At 38.0% G+C, this 21,140-nt stretch overlaps 1 protein-coding gene across 5 annotated transcripts in view; it reads right to left on the reverse strand.

The window, feature by feature from the left end:
* Positions 1 to 19,075, reverse strand: part of LOC107731898 (reticulon-3-B-like) — a 25,571-nt gene extending 6,496 nt beyond the window's left edge. The window contains exons 1-7 of one of the 5 annotated variants that reach the window (XM_016543090.1): positions 18,939 to 19,075; positions 18,627 to 18,720; positions 12,705 to 12,749; positions 6,978 to 9,770; positions 1,390 to 1,597; positions 455 to 593; positions 49 to 118 (exon numbers count right to left, since the gene is read on the reverse strand). In XM_016543090.1, the coding sequence (XP_016398576.1) occupies positions 49 to 118; positions 455 to 593; positions 1,390 to 1,597; positions 6,978 to 9,770; positions 12,705 to 12,749; positions 18,627 to 18,720 (3,349 nt within the window). In that variant the 5' untranslated portion in view covers positions 18,939 to 19,075. Of the gene's footprint in view, positions 1 to 48; positions 119 to 454; positions 594 to 1,389; positions 1,598 to 6,977; positions 9,771 to 12,704; positions 12,750 to 18,626; positions 18,721 to 18,844 lie in introns of all 5 variants that reach the window. The other 4 variants (XM_016543091.1, XM_016543092.1, XM_016543093.1 and 1 more) reach the window with 4 other exon arrangements.
* Between the last annotated feature and the right edge of the window lie 2,065 nt (positions 19,076 to 21,140).

Consider the following 21,140-nt stretch of genomic DNA (forward strand, 5'->3'; position numbering starts at 1 on the left):
TACACCTCAAATTTAAGTGCGATGCTAAAAGTGGAACATTCGGCCTACCGAGGATGAGGATAGTGATGCCATTGAAGACCGCTCCAACATATGTCAGCAGCCACATAACCACTGCCAGCTGAAATCAGAAGGTAATGTGGGACAAAAGAACAGAACGCCTAAGAACACAATTATTTTAATAAATTTTGAAGTGACTGCAATGTTTAAATAAAAATCCTACAGCTAATACAGGAAGAAATAAATGCTCCTTGTTGCCTTTTGTCATTTTTGGAGCTTAAAAGTCAATATAAACCTGTTGTATGCAAAGGACCTAAGTGTACTTTAAAATATCCAGTTTTTGTACACAGAAGAAAGTCATAAATGTTTTGAACAACATATAGGTGAATACATTCTGAAAGAATGTTTGGGTGAACTATCACTTTAAATCACAGCATTTATAATTGCTGGTCCTGACCTTGAGGGAATCCACCAGATCCTCGACCAGAAAGAGGCGGCTCATCTGCTTGAGTACACGGTTGACGTGGGTGAGACAGAGGTCCACGTGCTTGCGGAAGGTCTCGGGGGGCACAGTGACATCTTTCTCCATCAGAGCCCTGCCACAGGCACATGGGTCAACCCAATTAGCCCTGCTCCACCACATACCCACACACCTCTGACCACCACTGCACTCAAAACAGCACTTACTAACACAGAGACTAACATTAAAGTGCCAAATGGACCTATAATGTTAAAGGTGAAGTGTAAAGGTGAAGTTTTTGGTTAAAATACTTTCTCCTAACCCAGCTTAATATGCACAGACAGCAAATTATAATAACAATTAATTATTAAATATATGAATTATACTTTCATTACAATAAATAAACATTATATTAATAATAAGATAATATTAAGTTACATATATAGAGTGAAGCACCACATTTTTGAACTGAAACTGAAATTAAAGTTTAGTTAATTCAATTAAAAACTCAAAAGAAAAAGTTTAACAGTCAATTAATTAAATCACATTTAATAAATCAACACTCAAATAAAAACTGAGCTGCATATAAACATTTAAATTGCACACAAGGCAGTTTTTTTTAGCAACTTTAATTACAGTATATAATTATGTATATACTCCAATTCATTGTTGAAATATAAACATGTAAACAGTGACTGTAACAAAATATTATTTTCATGGCAGATTTATTCAAACATGAAGAGAACATGTAAAAACAGTAAAAAAATAAAAATAAAAATAAAAACGTGCCAATCTGAGAAATTAAAAATTAAGTAAACATCACAATTCCGTCCACAACTGAAAATTCATTTGATGCTGAATATTTTCGATTGCCGAAATTTTAGTATATATCTATTGATATGACACATAGCAGGCCAAAACATTACTCTTACTTGAAGGGGTGTCCTTCGTTGGACTTCTGCACAGCCTGGATGACAGACTTGTAGATGCGGAAAGAGATAGTAACACAGAGCAGGGCCAGCAGCAGGTAGGAGACCACGCTGATCACGCTAAACGCTGCCAGAGAAAGCAGCAGCAGCAGCGACACGCCAAACACCACGCCTGACTTCTTAGGGTCCCGCCAGTGCACCAGGTCAATCACTGCATGACAGAGAGAGTATGTGAAAACCATGTGTGTGGTGTGTTTTGATGAACATTACAGGATATAGTGACAAAATGAATGATATCGATTGTTAAACTGGTGCAAAACACTTTAAATCCTAAGCGTGCTGCTGTAAAAGGTAGTAACACATTATCTTAATGGGTTCTCTTTTTGTACCTGAACTGTACAATCATTAGTTCTGTCATAAACAATACAGAGCTCATATTTTCCATACAGCTGCAGTTATGTAATGCAGTTTTCGAGTGGTTGGTGATGCGGCGTGAAAGGAACCTTTTAAAGAAGCCTTACATAAAAGGCATTCTCCACATGGAGCGATGCCTTGAGGGGGTTCGGCTCTGTGTGTTTCCATTTCTCAAGAAATCACGGACACATAAACGGTCTATGGTGGAAGATGGTGGTATTAAAGACATCAAGCTTCATAAAGAGGGTGCACAATTTTGTACCCTAAAAGAACAGGAAATTACACCCATATATATTTTCCTGGCAAAGACTCAGTGTTTTCAAAACACTGCCTTCCTAGGGGAGGAATTCCTACTTGGGCATGTGTGAGGACGGGTCCTGTAACACAAGACCTTACACGTGCAAGCTGGTTGAAAACACAACCACGTCTTCCACTGTTACTATGTTTGGTCTGTCAGCTTTAATACATCACCTCAAGCACAGATAATGACTTTCACACTCCAGGAGACTGTAAATGCATTCATGCATTCACTTCATCCAATACATGGTCAGCTTTTCCCCTCAAGTTTTCAGATAACGTTTAAATTCTGAAATGCACTGACTGCTAAATATCTGTTCAATAGGGCATATAAAATTAAATTTTTTTATGATTTTAATTACTGAAGACAGCCAAAGTCAAGATCACGAAGGTGGGACAGGCCAAAATAAATAAATAAATACATAAATAAAAATTAAATTAGGGGTAGGAGGGAGATGCATGGACCAAACTCTACTTTTCATGCTAGGTTAAAATTACGTTAAATAACAGGTAGTTCAAAAATTTGGGTTTGGTAGTATTTTTATAATTCTTTCAAAAATAATGTTTTTGAAAGAAGTCTCACCAAGGCTGCATTTATTTAATGAAAAACTCTAATGAGCTCAGGTCAGCTGAAGGCAATGTTTTGAGAGAGGAAGCGGGTAAAAAGTGAAAAACAAGAATAACTGTTCTTGAGCAACCAGAGGGAAAAAAGATTCAACAGTCAACGTGACATAACTACAGCACAATGATGTGTGGCAAATGATTCAGAGCACCATTGTTTTTGTCCACTCACAGCTCGGGGGCTAAAACGCTCAGTGCATGTGAGGGGTTTCCTTCTTGCTCACTGCAGGGGTCTGAGTCCCTCCCAGCATGCTTTGCCAGTGCCCACAGGGAGGCAGCCTCGGCTGAGAACAGTTATTCGTTATCATTTCCTCCCTCCCTCGCATATCTGTTCAATAGGGCATATAAAATTAATTTTTTTTATGATTTTAATTACTGAAGACAGCCAAAGTCAAGATGACCTTCAAGGTGGGACAGGCCAAAATAAATAAATAAATACATAAATAAAAATTAAATTAGGGGTAGGAGGGAGATGCATGGACCAAACTCTACTTTTCATGCTAGGTTAAAATTACGTTAAATAATAGGTAGTTCAAAAATTTGGGTTTGGTAGTATTTTTATAATTCTTTCAAAAATAATGTTTTTGAAAGAAGTCTCACCAAGGCTGCATTTATTTAATGAAAAACTCTAATGAGCTCAGGTCAGCTGAAGGCAATGTTTTGAGAGAGGAAGCGGGTAAAAAGTGAAAAACAAGAATAACTGTTCTTGAGCAACCAGAGGGAAAAAAGATTCAACAGTCAACGTGACATAACTACAGCACAATGATGTGTGGCAAATGATTCAGAGCACCATTGTTTTTGTCCACTCACAGCTCGGGGGCTAAAACGCTCAGTGCATGTGAGGGGTTTCCTTCTTGCTCACTGCAGGGGTCTGAGTCCCTCCCAGCATGCTTTGCCAGTGCCCACAGGGAGGCAGCCTCGGCTGAGAACAGTTATTCGTTATCATTTCCTCCCTCCCTCGCTGGCGTTAGTGGACCCAGATATAACAGCATGTCCCAGTGGCTGCTGAGCCGCAGTGGCCTCTTTTAGTTCTTGCACAGCTCGACTCTTAAAGGTACATACACCATCTAATGCAACTGTGCGAAACCATGTAAGAGTCAACGTGTATATGAATCATTTAAGAGTCATGCATGAAATCACCCATCGCACACAAATACAAAAATTTCAGCTAAAAATTCCAGTTTTTCCTTATCACAGTGAGTGCTCATTTGTCTGTTCAGAAACGAACGGTGTGAGCCAATTTTCATGCAATGAAAACCTAATGAGGTCAGTTATTTAAAGGCTATTGGCCATATTTATACACTATGGTCTGTTTCAGTGTGCTTAAAATGTTTGCACTTGCTTCTCATCCTTTTAAAGTCTCAAATGAAATTAAACTGCTACATTTTACAGGGCAGACAATTTGGAAAAATTCTAATGCCTAATGTGAATATTTATTTGTAGTTTCATATACATATAAATACATAATTGAGTACAGTGATTAGCCAAACCTATGCTACAGTTCACACAACCACACGCTATTATCTACAGCTCTGACAAACCCATCAGGAAACCGCCGCACCCATTAAAAAAAACTTTCACACCACTGGAAAGCTCTCAGTCAGCTGTATTTAGGTGATTGACAGCTGAAATACCAAGTTGCAAAAATCTCACCCAAACAACTCAAGTAGAGACAGAAAAGTGAGACAAAGAATATGCTCTAGATCGGTTAAATAACCCACTTACTCTATTACAAATATATCTGGCAACTGGCACAAGAAATGAATTACTGTCTATATGAATTGGTAACACTTTACAGGAAGGTTAAATTCATAAACATCAGTTACATTTACAGCATTTGTTAATGTGAATTTCTACACACACACACACACACACACACACACACACACATATATATATATATATATATATATACTAACACATGAATTAACAACAAAAGAATATATTTATAGCAATATAGTATATTCATAAATGACCATTAACCTGTATTAATAAATTAGGTAAAAAAACAGTTGTATATGATACCTCATGCATTAACTAATGTTAACAAATTGATACACATAGTAAAGTGTTAAGAAAATTTTAGTGTTCATCGTCTTTTTAGTAAATACCCAAGTATCTATTACTCTTTAATAGCGAAACTGGGGCTGCACAATTATAAAATTATCTGTGAATAGCTCATTGTGAAAAGCAAATTTATTCCATTAACTTTGTTGATCACAATGGGAGTCTTCGTAGGCTCAAACATCAGCATTAAAAATAATTGAGAAAAACATTCTCAGTTTGTTTTGGATATGTATCCTACAATAAATAAAATAATTTAAAAAAACATTCAGGTTCTACAAACAAAAGTATTATAATATAATATATTCTTATTATTTTAGAAATGAATTGTGTTGTTAATCATGTAGCCTTAACAGAAACCTGATTGTACATTATCAAGAAAGTGTCTGCTAAGAGCATAAATGTAAACATCATAACAGAGTAGGGCTGTGTAATTAATCGCATGTGATTGTCATGCGCATCTCATCAGTAAAGCCGGTTCCGTGATTAGTAGTAAATCTCCATCACCTGCTTTCAGATGGAGCGGCATTTACTACACAGAGCCGTAGTTCACTGACAATTAGGCAATATCGAGCTCATTATCGCAGATCGAATCGCCTGCGATTATGAACCCGATTTTGTGTAGCTTGTCAGTGAACTACAGCTCTGTGTAGTAAATGCCGCTCCATCTGAAAGCAGGTGATGGAGATTTACTACTAATCACGGAACTGGCTTTACTGACGAGATGTGCATGACAATCGCATGCGATTAATTGCACAGCCCTATAACAGAGTCATTCATGGTAAATGAAGGCATGCAGGAAAAGTATGTGCTTTAGATGAGTCAGGAGTTGGACCTTTCCTTCAGCATATTTGTGAAACAACTGTGTTCTACTGGGCCATATGTGATAAATTCGCATTTCATGTCAGCAAAACCAAAGGGGGGAAATATATATGCTTAAATTCATATTTTGACAGTCTATTAGAATGCAGTTTTAATTACAGCTTTATCTTTCAGGTAAAACTGAAACTTCTTAAATTTAGTTCATTTAATCAAACTGCTTTTGTAATACCATTGTCCTTATGGTAAAGGCCAAGCATTTCTCCCTTTAAGTGGAAATTATTGCACAAAACAGATTATTCTGCATCACTTTCTCTCGTGTCACACCAGATGAGTATACACATGCCGCTCCATCTGAAAGCAGGTGATGGAGATTTACTACTAATCACGGAACTGGCTTTACTGACGAGATGTGCATGACAATCGCATGCGATTAATTGCACAGCCCTATAACAGAGTCATTCATGGTAAATGAAGGCATGCAGGAAAAGTATGTGCTTTAGATGAGTCAGGAGTTGGACCTTTCCTTCAGCATATTTGTGAAACAACTGTGTTCTACTGGGCCATATGTGATAAATTCGCATTTCATGTCAGCAAAACCAAAGGGGGGAAATATATATGCTTAAATTCATATTTTGACAGTCTATTAGAATGCAGTTTTAATTACAGCTTTATCTTTCAGGTAAAACTGAAACTTCTTAAATTTAGTTCATTTAATCAAACTGCTTTTGTAATACCATTGTCCTTATGGTAAAGGCCAAGCATTTCTCCCTTTAAGTGGAAATTATTGCACAAAACAGATTATTCTGCATCACTTTCTCTCGTGTCACACCAGATGAGTATACACATAACAATAGCCTACTAACTGCCAAATGGAAGAAAATGCTACTCCTGTTAAAGGACACATTCACCCTGACTTCATTCCCGATGGCCTTCCTGAAGGTTACATAAAAAGATGAAACCTGAGACAAGATATAAACTGTGTGACCTGACCTCAAGGGCTGTGCATGTAGCCACTCTGCAGGAATGTTTATACTTAGCACTTTTAATATTGTACCATCATGTTTTTAAGGTCATGATACATGTCTGAAAAAAATACAAGTCAGTACATTTAATGATATGACTGGTCTTAACTAATATATATATTTTGTATCACAATTAAATATTGCCTCACAACAAACAAGCCATTTGTAATCTCCAAAAGGCTATTAAATGTTACTTATTGCCATAATTTCAGAAGCATTCTTATAGGTTAGAGTTGAGTAAATTAAAGTTGAATTATAAAGTAAAAGAGGTAAGTAAGGTCTAGTGTCTGGGCGTACAGTACTATGCATGCAGGGTTAGCAGGCTGCTTGCCCAGAAGAAAGACATGTTACCTGTAAGGTGGGTTAGTATTGCTGTCAAGACATGCTCTGCAAGGTGGTAGGCCTCTGCTACCCAAATGTCGATTGCCTCTACCTCTTTGGGAAGTAAGGCATCAGGCTGGTACTCGTTTTGAGGAGTGAGAGAAGATGAGGTGACTGAGGCCTCAGCACTAGGTGTAGGAAGTGGAGCTTTATCAGGCTTTAGGACAGTCTTCATGGTGGGAATATTCATGTCTTCCTCCTCTTGGCTGCTTCCGAGCTCTTTCAAAGCCGAAATTGTGAGGCGCTCCTGCTCCAAGTCCATAATCATTGCTGGGGAGGACTGAGTGGAAGCAGAAGCATCAGATTTGGGTTTCTGGTCTATAGTTTTGAGTCCAGGACTGAGGACTTCAGGTTCCTCGTCCTGCTGTGACTTAAGACACTCCCTCATGAACTCCACAAAGCTGTCAGTCGCTGCGGTTACTGAACATTCTGCTTCAAACGTCTCTGTATCACTCAGGGTCTCTGGCGAATCTGGTCTATCTAAAAGATCTTTGGTGGTCACAACTCGAGGTTCAGACTTAGTTATCACTGATCCCTCAGTAACCTCATTTGCCATAGGGCCAGAAATATCGTCAATGATTTTGCTAGACTGCTCATTGTGAAAAGAGGGAAATGGTGCAGGTGGTTTCTCTTGAACTGGTGGTTGTTGATCAATGGACTGGACTGGCAACTCCTCCTGTTCCTGCAAGGTTGAATCCTTGATTTCTACTGCTGACATTTGATCTTCTGAATCAACACTTGGCATTTTGTTTTGAAGGAGAGTAGTCTCAATATCATCAGGAATATAAGATGAAAGGTCAGATAGAGAAGGCTCAGGCACAGATTCATAGTCTAGCCTGCATTCGTTGAGTGTCTCGTTGAAATCATCAGTAATATGTTCAAAGGATTCTTGAACATTTGTATTTCGATTATCTGGAAGACAGCTCGTCTTTAAAAGTTCTATTTTCTCACCTTTAATCTCCTTAAAATAAGACGAATTCAATTGGTCTTTTAAAGCAAGCTCTTCACTGGCATAATGATCCAGGTAAGTCTCTACATCACTGGGCTCATTTGAGGGGGAACTGATGTCAGGGGGAAGGTCAGAAAGTATTTCTGCGGTCTTGTCAAGGTCTTTATCAAGGGATGACTCTTTAAGGGGTTCAAAGGACACTAAATTCTGAAACATAAGCTCTTGAGAGTCCTCTGAATTTAGGCATCCGGAGTCTGGAGAGGACTGGAGAAAAATGCCACTTTCATAATCATCTTCAATCACCTTGTGTTCAGGAGAGTGCTCAGCATCAGAGCTGGTTTGATTTGTCTGAGAGGAAATGCCATGGTCAGGTTTACGCTCATCATGTAGAGTTTCCACAGATACTTTTTCTGGAACCTCTGAGTCGTGTTGCTCGGATGACCTTTTGCCTTCACCTTGCAATATCTGACACTCTCCATCCTCCTCCTCCACCTCTCCTTCCACCTCAAGTGGTTCTTCATCATCACTTAAAACTTGTTCCTCGGTTTCAATAACGTTAATAATAGGTACTTGTATTAGCTGTTTTTCATTGTTTGGAACGGTCTCCTCTTCCTTGTGGGTTTTGGTGCCAAGGCCATTATTTCCCACTGTTGGGATGCTAATGGTTTCCTCAATCACTGTATCATCTGACTCCCCAGAGCTGTCTATCTCTTGGATTTCAGCAGGCTCCAAGTTTCCCTTCGAAATATTGGAACGTTGTGCAGAACTAGGCTCCATCTGTTGGGACACAAGGGGTGATGGAGACTCAAAATCTGCAGGAGGAGCAGGAGAGGAAGGAAGCTCTTGATTGTCAGGGAATATCTGATAGCCTTGAGTGCCCATATCGGCTTTCTCTTGTTTGTCCCACATATAGGCTGTTGGTAAAAAGTTCAGGTCAAATTCAGAATCTTCCTCAACACTCTCTTGTTTTGATTGCTTGTTGTCATCATCCTTTGAATGATTGATGTCATCTGTCACTTTGACAGGACTGTCCATAAACTGATCAGGAACTCCTGCAAAAGGTTCTGGAACCTCTGCTGTATCAACACTGTTTGGTGTCATCACTTTGGATGGGCTCTCTTGCACCACAGGAGAATCATTTCCCTCATCAAGATCAGGATCTTCAATGTTGAAATCTGGTGCTGGAGGTAAGTGAGCTCTCATCCAGTCAGCGGTGTCCTCAAAGTCACTTCCATGCCTTTCCTCTCCAAGCACTTCAAAGGGTGATTCTGGAGATTCCTGCTCATTTGACACAGTCCTTCTCTGAAAGGGTGATTCTGGAGATTCCTGCTCATTGGCCATGGTCCTTTTCTGAAAGGGTGATTCTGAAGATTCCTGCTCACTTGACATTTTCCTTTTCTGAAAGGGTAATTCTGAAGATTCCTGCTCATTTGATAATGTCCTTTTCTGGAAGGACAAGCGGGAGGAAATTCCATGTGATTCAATAGGGGACTTCTCATAGTGACGCTCTTTAAAATGTGGAACCCCCCCATCACTTCTTTCAAAATCATTCTGCTTTGCAGCTAAAGCTTCTAGTGCTTTGATTCTCTCAGACACTGGGGATGTCTTTATAGGGGAGTCCTGCTTTTGAGAGCCAAAAGATGAATCAAAAAGCTCCCATTTCTCTTTGATGGTATGATCTATGTTGTCACCAGGTGATCCTAAAGAGTCACTTCCATAAGCAACTGGTGAAAAGGAACTTGACTGAGAAGAAAAGCGAAGAGATGTGGCCAAATTCTCTGAAGGTTTGTCAGAGCCCAGTACCACTCTTTTGTCTGCATCCATCATGCAGCAGGAAAGAGGAGGAAAAGGAGGGTTGGAAATAAAGATCAAGGCATACTTTACCTTAATTCCGATTTGCTAAAGCAGGGGAACATGCTGAAGCTCAGGTTCGTATAGGTTTGTTTAAACAAATTAAGATCATTAAAATTTCAAAGCCGAAGATCCCAACAACTTTAGCAATCAGCAGCTACTTTGGAACTTTATGGAGCATTCCCAAGATGCTTAATTTGCTTGCATCCATTTAACTGAAGCTAAAGCGATCATGCACACAACTGCATGGTTCCACATATTAATGGATGGAGTTTGATGTCTGCATGCCAGCTTGACAATGTGCTGATACCATTGAGGAATCTCAATGACACACACAGTGCCTCTGAATGGAACTGTTTACTTCAGATGACATCCATAATCAAACACCCCCCAAAACAAAGAAACAATTAAAACAGACAAACAAACAGAAGTAGTACTGAATACCCTCAGTAAAATTAAAAAAAAATAATAATTTGTTAAATGATTAAAGCACTGTTATTGTGGCTTCGACTACAGGGCTGTCTAAACCATGCCTCAACTATCAAACCATCTCAAAAAAGGGAGATGATAAAGAAATCACATTATGGTGTAGATGACACAATGAGGCCAGAATTATAAGAGCACAAGGAATACAGCAAAATTAATGCTGGACATGTTGAAAAAGGAAACTCTGACCACTTTACCATGCAACACAATGGCTGTGTAAGAAAGCTGACAAAGTCTGCCTTCACAGGCACTTGACTATGTGAAGGTAGGCAGGTAACAAGGCACATCTGAATACAATGTTTGTGTCACATATGCTAAGCAATATTTTTAAGTTTAATAATTTCTCCTGACTCTCAGATAGGGTGATAAAACAGGTTCTAGAGGGACTACAGGTACATCTGTAACATGACACACCGTCACTACCACATTCTAACATCCTGATCATTTTGTCCCTTTCCAAACCTGCCATTTACTGGTTTTACTGTAAGATATAATCCTTGAATTTGCATGTTGTAGGCTACATTTCTGCTAGTTGCACTGCAACTGACAGGAACTAGTATTTTCTCCATATTGTGATTATAGGGCCTACCCAGTCAGAGTAAAGCCTTCTGAAAATAGATTTAATTTATAGGAATATAATATAGACAAAATGCAATTTATTGTACGTTACATGTCAGTTTACATGTTATTGCTCAACACTGTTTCAACTTTAACACTTTTTATTTTAAAGATTCTGGTATGGTTAAGTACTCATTGTGCAAACTAAGCAACACTATTATGATGAGTCGTTTAAAAAGTAAAGTTATTCAGACCAGATTGCAGAGATCAAAACACTTTGGTTGGCAATCTTTATGAAAAAAAAAGCTAAATATTTTACATAATCAACAAAGTATTTAAACAAAAGTTTTAAATGGCAGACATTATCAACTGAAATAAATTTCTTCAAGGTAATGACATTCTAAACATTCAAGGGATACCTATGATATCTGAAGACTTCAACACAGTGTGAAGGATTTACTCAAAATCTACTTTATGCTAATGCTTTATACATCATTTCTACGATGATCAAAATCCTGAAAGTAAATAGACAAAAAAACAAAAGAGCAAACAAACACAAACAAAAAGACTGAAACCTTTGGATTTCCTCTTACTCTGTGGTAAAAGACAACATGCAAAATGCATGGAAAAAGCAGGTGAAGAGTCAGCCGCAGCAGTCATGGGGATGCAACCCCGAGCAGTGTCCTGTTGCTAGATCCCTCCCCAGTGGCGTTCTACCTTCAGGACCAGTGTGGTGTTGGGGGTGTAGCTCCAAACACGGCTTGTTGTAGGGGAGGGGGGACATCAAGGACAAGAATCCTCAGGGACACCAACCTGATCCCTTTTTAGGATTCTGCTCTTGCACAAAGTGAACTTGAACTTCTCTGCTATCTTAAAATAAGGTGGCAATCTTGGGATTAAGCTGGACCCACAGTAACGCTGACCTAAATCATGTTTGCAGTGGGTATAGACTGGAGCCGATTGAATTTCTAGCATCTGTGGGGACTTAGCTTTCCCATTTTTAATCTGTGAACCTTGTCAGATGTGGGTTGCTGACGAAATGACAGGGGATACTAATGTTAAATGTGAGGTGGTAGCCACAAATTATTGCCAGGACTGGCTACGTTCAACTTTTTTGCCCTTTTTAACCATATATTACAGGGTACTGTTGATAAAAGTCTGCATTTACAGAGTCAAGTAGAGACCGTGTTGGATCAAATAAGACATTAGAAGATCAGCCATAGAAATTTGGATGACCTCAGTTGAAGAGCATTCATGAAGTGAATCCAAGTTTGAGGATTTCAGAAACTGTTGAAAACAGGAGGGACTTGGCTGTTATTATTGATTCCAACATGCATGATTGCAAGGGGGTCGCCATTAGAAACAGCAAGGGTCTTGTTACAAAACTGGTCAGTGAGGGTGGTTGGACTGCACAGTACACGGTTAAGTGGCGTGCAGGTGTGAGACTAACTATGAGCTTGATTGTTAATGTTTAGGTAAGAACAGAGTTATCAAGACCATACAGATTGAAGGAGAGGACATTCTGATAATATTCCACAAAAATTGGTTGGCTTCTAGCTTCAGAGATAAGGATCTAATTCTTTTGGTTTCCGTGAAACAATTGGTAGCTTCTTTCGGTGTCCTCTGCTTCATTTCCTACTCCTAAAAGGAAGAACTCCAAAAGAAGCCCTTACTGAGAGCATCTAGTCTGGTATAGAGGAGGAGAGGGTCACTGGCGAGAGGGATGGAGAGCGTCATAGCAGCAGCCCAGCGGGATATAGCATACTTAATAGAACAGAGATGACAGAGGAGCATGGAGAGAAAGATATAAGGTAGAGAAGCAGGCGAGCATCATAAGAGAACTATACACTTGCCTTGAGGAGACTGAATGAGAGATACAGGCGAAGAAAAAAAGGAATCTGAAAAAATAAAATAGGACAGAAGAATGAGAAGTCTCAGTATCCTTCTTATACTCTACATTTGAAAGGGGAACATGTTAGTGAAATGCCCAGCGAAGCACCTTTTACATCTCAAGAATCTAGAAAAAAAAAGAGCTGACAGCAAATAACTAAGCGCTTACCTCAACAAGTTACATGACTGAAAGGAATAGTTGGCCCAAAAAATTAAATCTGTCATCATTTTCTCACCCTCATATATCGTTCTAAACCTGAGCAATTTTCTTCTGCGGACTACAAAAATGTCCAAACAACATTGGACCTCATTGGCTTTCAATGTACAGACAAGAGAGACATTTTTCAAAAGATCTTCTTTTGTGTTATACAGATTTGGAATAACATAAGAGTGAGTAAATAATTACAGAACTGTACTTTTTTGGTAACCTTTCCCTTTAATCTACAAAAAAAGTAAGTTAGATAAATATCTATGAGATAATCAACCATTACTGATGGTGTGAGATGATCTAATCTTTTTAAAGCGGTTTCAAAAAAACAATCCTCATTCTTTTATGCATGCACCTTATATTACTTGAAAGACTACATAGAATACTGTACTTCTAAAAATCTATTTGTAACACTGGTGAAGGCAAAAAAAAGTGTATGGAAGTTTTTCCTGAAAAAATTAAAATGATAAATAAAATGTTCAAATGCTAAAATAAATTTAAAAAAAGAAATAAATTAAATGATCAAAATGGTCACCGATAGTTCTCAACTTTATAGTATGAGCACTGAATTATAGCTTTAATTATGATAATATGGCTTTAATTAATTGTTAATGAAAAACAAATATCAAATTATATTTCATATTATTTTTGCTATAGTTCGTTACTACAAATGAAGAAATTAAATTGTATTTGATTTATCATTTGAGCATCCATTTTTAGAATATGATTAAATATTTGATAGTTTGAACATTTGATTTACTATTTTAAGTTTGTTAAAACTTCCATAAAAGTGATTTAAAAGGGGGGTGGGGTGGGGGTGGAACAAAATAAATGGTGTCACAGTACCTAAAATAAACACTTTTGCTTATACATTAATATAAATTTTAACATGACGTTATTTTCATGTCTATTATACACAAAGCAATCATAAAAATATTTTGCATCAACTACCTATAATGGCACTTTTTTCTGTACAAACAGAACTAATCATATACCCAACATTCTTCGATGATCCAGCTGCATGGTGTACAATACTTACAACAGTCAAATGGTGGAATTTTCTCATGGAATTTTCAATGATCCCTCCCATTCTTTCTGACATCTAACCCTGCAAAGCACCCACATGTTGCACCACTGTGTTATGTAACCTGTTAAGGGAAGCCATTTTCAGCCAGCCACACTTCAAAAATTCATGTGATTTGGAAGCAAACAATATCTGAATTCATCCAGAAGCCACTTTCAACAGTTTGGTCAATCATCAAGCTGTAGAGGCAACACTAGGTCAACCAAATTGGATGAATCTACTCTGGAATCTCAACACGAACATGGAGTGTCAACAGCGAGAGTGGTGAGAAAGTTAAAGAGAACAGGTTGATCGAGTAGCACAACAGTCTTACACAGGGCAAGCTCTACTGGTCACAAATAAGGAGTGTACCCCTGCTTCACGGCATTCCTTGCCCAAACCACACCCAAATGCTTTTTAATAAGCGACACACCTTGCACCATTGATGTGGACACCAAAACTCTGACAAATCCACACACCCTCTGTCATCTTGATTGAAGTTTTTTCCCCCCACTTATGAGTCAGCCATATAGAATCTGCTTCATTTTTTTGTGACAGCAGTAACCAAGTGGTGCAATTATGGCATCACATTCTGATATCCTATGACGGTTGGTTGGTCATGTTTAGCCGACAAACATTTAATAAGGAAATAAGGTGTAGTAATCCAACATTCAAGGATCTGATAGCTAGATACCATCTACTGCAAGGGCAGAGGTTAAATGCACCAAGATGGCTTGTGTTACAGGGCAATGCTTAAAGTGGAACTGGATTGGCCTCTGACTCTGGAAGAGCCTGTGTGGCATTTCTGTCATGCCAGCAATATCAGCTCTATTCCTGAGGGGACTGAATCATGATACCTAAATCTTTAAGAGTGCTGCCTCAGCCAGCTGTATTGACCTTAGGGATCATGCCCAGACAGAAGAGAGAGGGCGAGAGAGACAGTTTTCTGACAAAGCAAAATACAGTATTGATATACTGTGAAGATGAATTTGATTTAAATATGATCTCTTGTTCTCATATAGCATGACATATTTTTAACAGATTTTTCTGGGTTGAATACAAGTTAAGGTCTACCAAAAACATCTAGGGGTGGCTGACAAAATACTTTTGGAATGTTGACACGAACTATGGTAGTTTGCAAAATGCAAATGTTAATTGCATGTATACATTTTAAAGCTGCATGCATAACTCTCTCTCTCTCTCTCATTGATATGCATGTAGCTTTAGTTATAATAATTTAAGTTACATTAATTTAAATAAATCTAAAAGACTACTTGAAATATCAATCAAAATGAACCAACAAAAAAGGGAACAAGAAAATAAAGTGACTAACAATAACACATGAAATATACAATTTCACTTATGTATTTACATTTTTACCTAAAATCTATTTTAAACAATAAAAATAATAGGTAATTTGTGAATCAACTTCCCATAGTCATAATAAAAAAAAAAATCATTGACTTGTAAACAAATGCACTTGCAAAAGAAGCCTATGGAGCAAAAATTGCATGCTTGCTTCATAGATTTCCAAATTAAAGAACATAACTGTCAATTCACAACTACAAATTCTATTGATTGAGCTTAACCTGAATATATTCTAGAATTTTGGATTAAAACAACATTTGGCTAGGTATGGCATCATTTAATACCTTATATTTACATATAGGCTTTTAATGTGTAACGTTATGATCTGTCCAGTGACAATGGCACACACACAGGCATCTCAGATTGTGCCTTGGAGGGCCATTGCAGCTAAATTTAACCATCTGGTCCAATATGTCACCTTCACATATGGTGTCTGTGATAGTAAGCCTGTAAGCCAGTCATCATGTCTACATCCCTCTAGCAATATTCAGATTCTGATAACTAACTGAAGTCAATGTGCTCAAAAAAAAAAAAAAAAAACAACATTTGAAGGCATCAAACGATTTAAAAGAGTGCTGAAAATTCAGAGCAGGGTGAAGTCATGAGTCTTAACTACACGCTCTAATTCTATTAGATTCCCAGACGCCTTAATGAAGCTAAACTGAAGAGACCAGAAGCGCTTCACATATGCTGACGACCTGAAAAGCACTGAACCAACATCCCGTCAACAAAAACCATGCAGCATTGTTTTCACTAGATGAATTTGATTTAAATATGATCTCTTGTTCTCATATAGCATGACATATTTTTAACAGATTTTTCTGGGTTGAATACAAGTTAAGGTCTACCAAAAACATCTAGGGGTGGCTGACAAAATACTTTTGGAATGTTGACACGAACTATGGTAGTTTGCAAAATGCAAATGTTAATTGCATGTATACATTTTAAAGCTGCATGCATAACTCTCTCTCTCTCTCTCATTGATATGCATGTAGCTTTAGTTATAATAATTTAAGTTACATTAATTTAAATAAATCTAAAAGACTACTTGAAATATCAATCAAAATGAACCAACAAAAAAGGGAACAAGAAAATAAAGTGACTAACAATAACACATGAAATATACAATTTCACTTATGTATTTACATTTTTACCTAAAATCTATTTTAAACAATAAAAATAATAGGTAATTTGTGAATCAACTTCCCATAGTCATAATTTAAAAAAAAATCATTGACTTGTAAACAAATGCACTTGCAAAAGAAGCCTATGGAGCAAAAATTGCATGCTTGCTTCATAGATTTCCAAATTAAAGAACATAACTGTCAATTCACAACTACAAATTCTATTGATTGAGCTTAACCTGAATATATTCTAGAATTTTGGATTAAAACAACATTTGGCTAGGTATGGCATCATTTAATACCTTATATTTACATATAGGCTTTTAATGTGTAACGTTATGATCTGTCCAGTGACAATGGCACACACACAGGCATCTCAGATTGTGCCTTGGAGGGCCATTGCAGCTAAATTTAACCATCTGGTCCAATATGTCACCTTCACATATGGTGTCTGTGATAGTAAGCCTGTAAGCCAGTCATCATGTCTACATCCCTCTAGCAATATTCAGATTCTGATAACTAACTGAAGTCAATGTGCTCAAAAAAAAAAAAAAAAAAAAACATTTGAAGGCATCAAACGATTTAAAAGAGTGCTGAAAATTCAGAGCAGGGTGAAGTCATGAGTCTTAACTACACGCTCTAATTCTATTAGATTCCCAGACGCCTTAATGAAGCTAAACTGAAGAGACCAGAAGCGCTTCACATATGCTGACGACCTGAAAAGCACTGAACCAACATCCCGTCAACAAAAACCATGCAGCATTGTTTTCACTATGGAAAAGTATACAGGAACTGAACAAAGGACAGGGAGTCATTTCTAAAGAACGACTGAAAACGTGTAAATATGGGCAAAATTAACTGCATTTATTACGTGTGTGTGCGTACATATGTGTGTGTGTGTGTGTATATATATACTGTATATACATACATACACACACACACACATATATATACACACACACACACATATACATACATACATATATATATATATATATATATATATATATATTACACACACACATGTAAGTATGTATATATAGCCTTTAATACCGTATTTACTGTAAACTGCAAGCAACGTGACAAGCGAGAACAATTGATTAACAAATCAATCTTTGCATACTTGGACTTGGACAGTAGACATGGTAATTCGGACTCATTTTCGAAAAGATTCTTTCACACTGTCCATTTTAAAGAACCTAGAGAATTATTTTAAGCCATGACATAATTACGTCACCCTGACTTGGCATATTTAAACGTCCCAATACAGACGTACGCAATCTTTTATTTTTTATTAACAAACCAGTTTATTTTAATTTAATATGTCCCAGTTTAGTATATCGCACCCATGATTCAGTTCATAAAAACAAACTACTTAAGAGCACTATTATGCACTAATAATTAAATTAATTAAAACCTAATTTAAACATATACACTATTCGTGACGTTTCTAGGTTCGAATCTGTTCAGTTCTGAACATTCAATTGATTCTTTGACCAGATCCGACTCAAAAGAACGATCCATAATCGGTTCTAGACAGCTAGGTTGATTATTCTAGCTTGTCACGTCGCTGGCCCTGTAGATGGGGTGTGTATGTGGGTTCTTCCTTCATTTACACTGTCTTCCAGTTTCGGATGCATCTGCAGTGCAGATCATCAGCTGAGCCGCAACATGTGCCCATGGGTTCAAAGGGGTATTATGTGTCCCCATATTTCTTCGTGGCCTTTTCCTAAAAATAAACGTCAGGTCAAAGCTGTGGATGAGAACACATTCATTCGGAGTCCCACATCCGCCGTGCCATTTATGCCTGCAAAGTGTAACGCCAAAAATCTTCCTACTAAGCCCAAAAGGAGGCGATATGGAAAGTGTACGTGAGAAATAAACAGTGCAAGACTATCACATAACGCCAGAGAGACACAGTATTACCTTCAAGGCATTTTAAACATGTGCATTCATTCAAATCGATCTGAATTACACTATTATCAACTGGTATTGTCATTAAACGCACTATTCAGCGCAAAATGCATTTCCGTTTAGAATATCAGTAAATACACCGTCTAAACTTAAAAAACAAACATAAAAAAATCAACGAAACTGTTGTATGACTTTCACGTTCTCTTACCGGAAAACTTCGAGTCTTTGGACGATGCAGAATGTCCATCGTTAAGGCCGTGTGACGACGAAATCTGAGAAGATTGGTTCATGGGATCTGCCATGTCTGTCGCTATTCAGCGCAAAATGCATTTCCGTTTAGAATATCGGTAAATACACCGTCTAAACTTAAAAAACAAACATTAAAAAAATCAACGAAACTGTTGTATGACTTTCACGTTCTCTTACCGGAAAACTTCGAGTCTTTGGACGATGCAGAATGTCCATCGTTAAGGCCGTGTGACGACGAAATCTGAGAAGATTGGTTCATGGGATCTGCCATGTCTGTCGTGTTGTTCTACAGGGTCTGTAGTGTAGAAGTGTAGAACTCTGAACGCTCCCGATTCACCGAGTATTTCCCAATACAGCAGCGGCACAAGAACATTAGGTGAACCTGCCTGAATGTTGCAGTGGATGGGGGCGGTGGAAGACAAATAGGGCGGGTACAGAGAGAGAGAGAATTTTTTAGAAGTCGATTTTTTAGCTTAAAGGGATAAGCCATATAACTATTTTGATTCGATATTGTGCCACAAACCTGCCTTTTCCTTCACCTGTCCCATAAATATTAGAGACCTCTGACTTTTCCCATACAGACCGCATCACGTGTTGTAAACAAATACAACTGTGAGTGTTTGTTATACATTTTCAGTCATTAAAATAATCTTAACGTAATATCACCCTGAATTGTCACAGATTTTGTCGCCTCGAATATCCAAACTCTTGTTATTAACCTTGAAAGGAGAGTTTGGATTAAGTTGATATAATCTATCCTCGCCTACTTAGAAAAGACACACTAAACACTGTGTAACTTTATGGGACGTGATTATGAAATGCTTTCGCATTTTATGCATTTGTCTGGAGTTATTTAGTTATTTTCTTCCATTACAGTAAATGGTGGGTCAGCATTTAATTTATTGTGCAACAGCGCCCTCTTTTGGTTAACAACAGACTTTTGCTTGTTATGATGGTGAAGAAAGGGCTAGATTAGACTACGGCTACGTCCACACGAAGCCAGAGCTTTCCCTATCCGATCTTTTTTTCCCCCTCGTCTCAAGAAATATCTGCGTCCACACGAAACCACAAAACCGACACAAAACGATGTAGTATACATGCCAGACCAGCATGTGGCGCTGTAATTCTGCCTCAGAGATTCACTAAAAACGGATAAGAAGACTTGGACTATGCGCATAGCTATTGTTAAATACATTAAAGAAATAGGATTAATCAGGAGAATTTAAGAATGTGTGTGTCATATACGGATTCGCTGTCCACACGAAAACACAAGGGCGGCGTTTTCAGATTTATATAAAATATCGGCTTCACTCTCCCAAAACGCCGGATGCGTGTGGACGAAACGCCTATACGATACAACATTTATGCGTATACAGCTAAAGGCGTCTCCGTGTGGACGGGGCCTACATTTCACCGACAAAATAATTGACAGCATTATTTGCATGCCTTGCCGGTTAAACATTTCATTCGCGTGCTGTTCTGACATGCCTTTTTTTCTGAGCGCGTACACCCGAAGCGTGTGCACGCTGAAAAGCCTGTCAAACAGCGCCTGATTACTGGACTAAGTTATCTTTCGCGTCTGATTGCGCTAATACTGTCAGAAACACACAAGGTTTACATATAAACACAGTTGGTTATGTTAAAGTGAAAGTTAACAGTTGAGAGAAAAACGGATGCCTGCCTGTATTTTAGATACATGCCGCTCTTAAAGCAACAGCAGACTGATTGTAGTAAACATGCTGCCGCTTGTCATTAAAGGGATAGTTCACCCAAAAATTTTAATTCTGTCATTATTTACTCACTCTAGCATAGATCATTGAATCTGATTGGACCGTTAGCATCTCGCTCAAAAATGACCAAAGAGTTTCTATATTTTTCCTATTTAAAACTTGACTCTTCTGTAGTTACATCGTGTACTAAGACCGACGGAAAATGAAAAGTTGCGATTTTCTAGGCCGATATGGCTAGGAACTATACTCTCATTCCGGCGTAATAATCAAGGACCTTTGCTGCCGTACCATGGGTGCAGCAGGCGCAATGATATTACGCAGCACCTGAAAATAGGCTAACTTCCATCAACATAACCAACCCGACCACCTGCTTTTCCTTCACCTGTCCCATAAATATTAGAGACAGACCTCTGACTTTTCCCATACAGACCGTATCACGTGTTGTAAACAAATACAGCTGTGAGTGTTTGTTACACATTTTCAGTCATTAAAATAATCTTAACGTAATATTACCCTGAATTGTCACAGATTTTGTCTATCTGTCTGTCTATCTATCTGTCTGTCTGTCTGTATGTCTATTTGTTTGTCTGTCTATCTGTATGTCTATTTGTCTGTCTGTCTATCTGTATGTCTGTCTGTCTCTCTGTCTGTCTGTATGTCTATTTGTTTGTCTATCTGTATGTCTGTCTGTTTCTCTGTCTATCTGTATGTCTCTCTGTCTGTCTGTCTCTCTCTCTGTATGT

The sequence above is a fragment of the Sinocyclocheilus rhinocerous genome, unplaced genomic scaffold (genome assembly GCF_001515625.1).
Source record: "Sinocyclocheilus rhinocerous isolate Xijiao unplaced genomic scaffold, SAMN03320098_v1.1 scaffold1841, whole genome shotgun sequence".
Lineage (NCBI taxonomy): Eukaryota > Metazoa > Chordata > Actinopteri > Cypriniformes > Cyprinidae > Sinocyclocheilus > Sinocyclocheilus rhinocerous.